Raw genomic sequence first — 4,023 nt, 5'->3', positions numbered from 1 at the left:
CGTAACCATCATTACCATTATCATCATCATCATCATCATCACCATCACCACCACCACAACCATCATAATCATCATCATCAGCAGCATCATCATCGTCATCGTCACCATCATCATCATATTAATAATCATCATCATCAATCATCGTCATCACCATCATCACCATCACCCACCACTCCCACCATCAACAACTTTATCATCCTCAACTTCATCACCATCATCATCATCATCGTCACGATCACCGCCACCACCATCATCATCATCATTTTCATCATCATCTTCATCACCATCACCATCACCACGATCACTGCCACCACCACCAACATCATCATCGTCAACATCATCGCCCATACTGATGAATGGGGTGGCTGTCTCCGTCGTTTAGAAGTTAAATTTAAAACGATGTGGGTTTTTTTGTTCGATCCCTCCTTGTTGCATCTTGGGCAAGTTTCTCCAACCGAAGTTTCTCATCAACGATAATCTTGCAAATGAAATTTGGGTAAAACAAGCTGTGCGGAAGCTTGTCAGAGAGAGATAGGGGAAGGGGGATCCGGAGGAGGAGGAGATAGAAAAATAGAGAGGAAGTGAGAGAGAGAAAGATAGACAGACTGAAGAGAAGGGAGAGAAACAGAGAAAGTGAGAGAGAAAGATAGCGAGGGAGAGAGAATGAAAGAGGGAGTGAGAGAGGGAGAGAGAGAATGAGAGAGTGAGATCGTGAGAAAGACAGCGAGAGGAAGAGAAAGAGAGAAAGAAAGAAAGAAAGACAGAAAGAAATAAAGAAAGGAAGGAAGAGAGAGATTGAGAGTTAAGTCGGACGAAATGTCGCTAAGCATTTTGTCCGGCGTGCTGATTCTGCCAGATCATCGCTTCAATAATAATGGACTCTCCCATCGAAAACTACGCATGAACATTCAACCCTCTGCCGAATGACCTGCACAAATGATTTTTTTATAGTGATCAAATGTCAGTGCCGACCATTAACTCCCTCCCTCCATCAAATCGACGTTGTCTCAACAGGGGCACTGTGCGCCACGCGTCAGGTGTCGAAGTGGTCGCAGAACAAAGTGAGATGGAGTATTTTGCTCAAGAACTCAACGCAACATAGATAGATAGATAGAAGGATAGATAGATAGATAGATAAAGAATAATGAATGAGCAGTAATTGTGTCTTAACATTACCAAATATATTGAAACACTGACGGTACCTGTAGACATTTCGGAATTTAGTTCAAACACTTTTTGCAGTTATTTTTGAGAACAGAAAAACCGTACAAATTTGACGCAGCAATTATTGCTTATTCATTTATTCTTTTTTTTTTTTTCTTCATTTATTTATCCATTAATTAACTTATTTATTTATCTTTTCTGACAGAAAAATTTGGGACTTCCTTTCCACGACTGTTCAAACTGTCAATGAGCTGTTTGAGTCTGTCACCCGTTACCGAGAAAGGACCACTTCTTTGCTGAAAACTTATCCAGACAAAAGGTTACTCTTTTCATGCTTTTAAAATCCTTCTTTTATTCACAAAATAATCATTCGCTTTATCGTCGGTGTACTTCTTGCTTTTGTTGTTGTCACTGTTGTACTTGTTGCTGATGCTGTTACCACTGTTGTTGTTATTATTGTTGTTGTTGTTACTGCTGTTCATAATATGATGTTGTTGCTGCTATTGTTGGTGTTGTTGTTATTGTGATCGGTCTTCACACTGTGGTCGTTATTATTGGTGTTGTTGTTGTGGATCTTTTGTTTGGCTACAGCCCTCCCAGGCGGTGCCCTCAATCTGGCCACAGCTCAATGACTAAAACAATTACAAAACAGAAGCATTGTATCAGAAAATCCGACATTATCTCCTACGAAATATACTTGCCTTCCGCGGCTTGGAAGGAAGAGATGATGCGTCCTGAAGAGTTGTAAAAATGACGAAACTAACCACTTTAAGTTTCATTCCAAACTGCTGAATTCTTCTGTATTGTAACCATGAGACTGGCGGGACAAAAGAGAAAAGTGGCCCGACTTCTTGTAGCAATACGTAAGGATATGATTCTATAAATAAAGTCTACTGTTTAGCCTCAGGAAAACATCTTTCCCGGCTGGCTACGACACATGGTCTGTGTCCGTATACTGTGAGCAAGAGAGTTTATTGCTTACAGTATTATACTAGCTTCAGTGATACCTGCAGACCAATGGTTTCTGGGTAATTTCCTTTCCTCGGTACAGGTTAAGCACCGGCTAGAGATGGCAGCCACTTGACCTTGCTCCAGTATATACTTTTAAAGCGACACACAGTTGCTGATCTCATAAAGAGAAAAACCACTAGTTTTAAATCCCTGAGCGAGAAACAGTATTCGACAAATATATTTATTGTAAATCTCCGTTACATTGGTACTGTAGTTAATAACAAGCTGTTTCAGTGTAATGTGCATTGTCTGTAACTTTCTTGTCTCCCTTTGCAGTGCTATTGCTGATAGCAGTGACACAAGAGGAATGGTCCACGGCAATCTCTACTATGTACTGGAAGGTGTACTCCCCTTCTTGCATGTAAGTTAATTCATTGCATTGTATATATACAATTACTGATAGACAGATAGACAAACAGACAGACAGATAGATAGGTGGATGGATGGATATAAATGTGTGTACCTTTGTTTCTGTGTTTGTCCACCTACTTACTGCTTGACAGACGGTGTTGTTTAGTTTACGTACCCCGTAAACTACCGGTTCGACGAAAATAACCGAAAGACTAAGCATGCGACTTTAAAACAAAAATACTTACTTGGGTAGATTTGTTCGACTTAAACCCCTTTATGGTAGTGCCCCAGCATGATCGCAGCCCAATAACTGAAACAAAGAGAAAATAAAAAATAGACATTACATAAATAAATGCATTAAAATAGATCTTCTGTCACTCTTTTTCTTTTAGACGTAAGCAAATTCTTATATGCATAGATATCGCATTGTATATTATAAAAACATTAACATATTTACTTTTTAAACATTACATTTAATTTTATATTCATAGGCATTACATTGTATAAAATGAATATGTTTAATAAATCTGCTGTCACTATTTTTCTTTGGCGCGTAAACTAATTTTTATATGCATAGACACTACATTGTATGAAATGAATACAAATCTCTTTTTCTTGCATGTAAACTAATTTATGTAGACATAGATATGTCATTTTATAAAATAAATATAAGCAATTGCAGCGTGGAAGGAGTTTATGAGCCATTTAAAAACACACAGAAACCGTTAGATTCATTTCAACATTTAAATTTAATTTGTCAAAATATTTTCGTCTCTTTGAGACTGCGACGACCTGTTCACTGACAAAATTCCGTGCTGAATCTCAGAATTTTGTCAGTGAACAAGTTGCGATCTCAAAGCGACAGAAATACTTTGGCAAATTAAATTTAAATGTTGAAGTGAATCTAACGGTTTTTGTGTGTTTTTAAACGGCTTATAAACACCTTCCACGCTGCAATTGTTTTTGTTTCAGCACACGATCTCAGATCAGGTCATTTGCTATGCAAGTACATCTCCGTAATTCCAGAAAAAGAATAAATATACTCAATGAATTTTGTGAGCAAGCTTTTATGAGATTTACTTGTGTATGTGTGTGTGAGAGAGAGAATTTTCGGGTGCATGTATGTGCACTTGAGTGTGAGACAATATCTATGTATGTGTCCATGTATCTTCGTGTCTGTTTCACAAGATTCCTGATGTGAAACTGCTTGCTAGAATGAATATCGTTGTATTTTGGGAGGGTCATTCTGCCAATAAAACACACACACTGAATATTTATGTTTCGCTTCAGTTTAAATAATTTACTTTTTAATTAATTAATTAGAAAGTGGACTGTGTTATTATGTGGAATGAAGGCATTTCTCTTCCCCTTTTTTTATATAAGTTTAACACATATTTTCACTTCATAATTTTGCCACGTGGTGTATACTGATTCTACACCATTTTTGCTCCTTTTATATTTCCACTATATATATATACATATATATATATATATATA

The 4,023-nt window shown here is 37.3% G+C and overlaps 1 protein-coding gene across 1 annotated transcript in view; it reads left to right on the top strand.

Moving 5' to 3' along the window:
• The window catches only part of LOC106873492 (inositol 1,4,5-trisphosphate receptor type 3), a 228,934-nt gene that overhangs the window by 169,407 nt on the left and 55,504 nt on the right, over positions 1-4,023 (top strand). The window contains 2 exon segments of the mRNA XM_052974976.1: positions 1,350-1,483; positions 2,452-2,536. Of these exon segments, the coding sequence (XP_052830936.1) occupies positions 1,350-1,483; positions 2,452-2,536 (219 nt within the window).

This window comes from Octopus bimaculoides, chromosome 20 (assembly GCF_001194135.2).
Source record: "Octopus bimaculoides isolate UCB-OBI-ISO-001 chromosome 20, ASM119413v2, whole genome shotgun sequence".
In the NCBI taxonomy this organism is placed as follows: Eukaryota; Metazoa; Mollusca; class Cephalopoda; order Octopoda; family Octopodidae; genus Octopus; species Octopus bimaculoides.
This window is presented reverse-complemented; position numbering and strand designations above follow the sequence as displayed.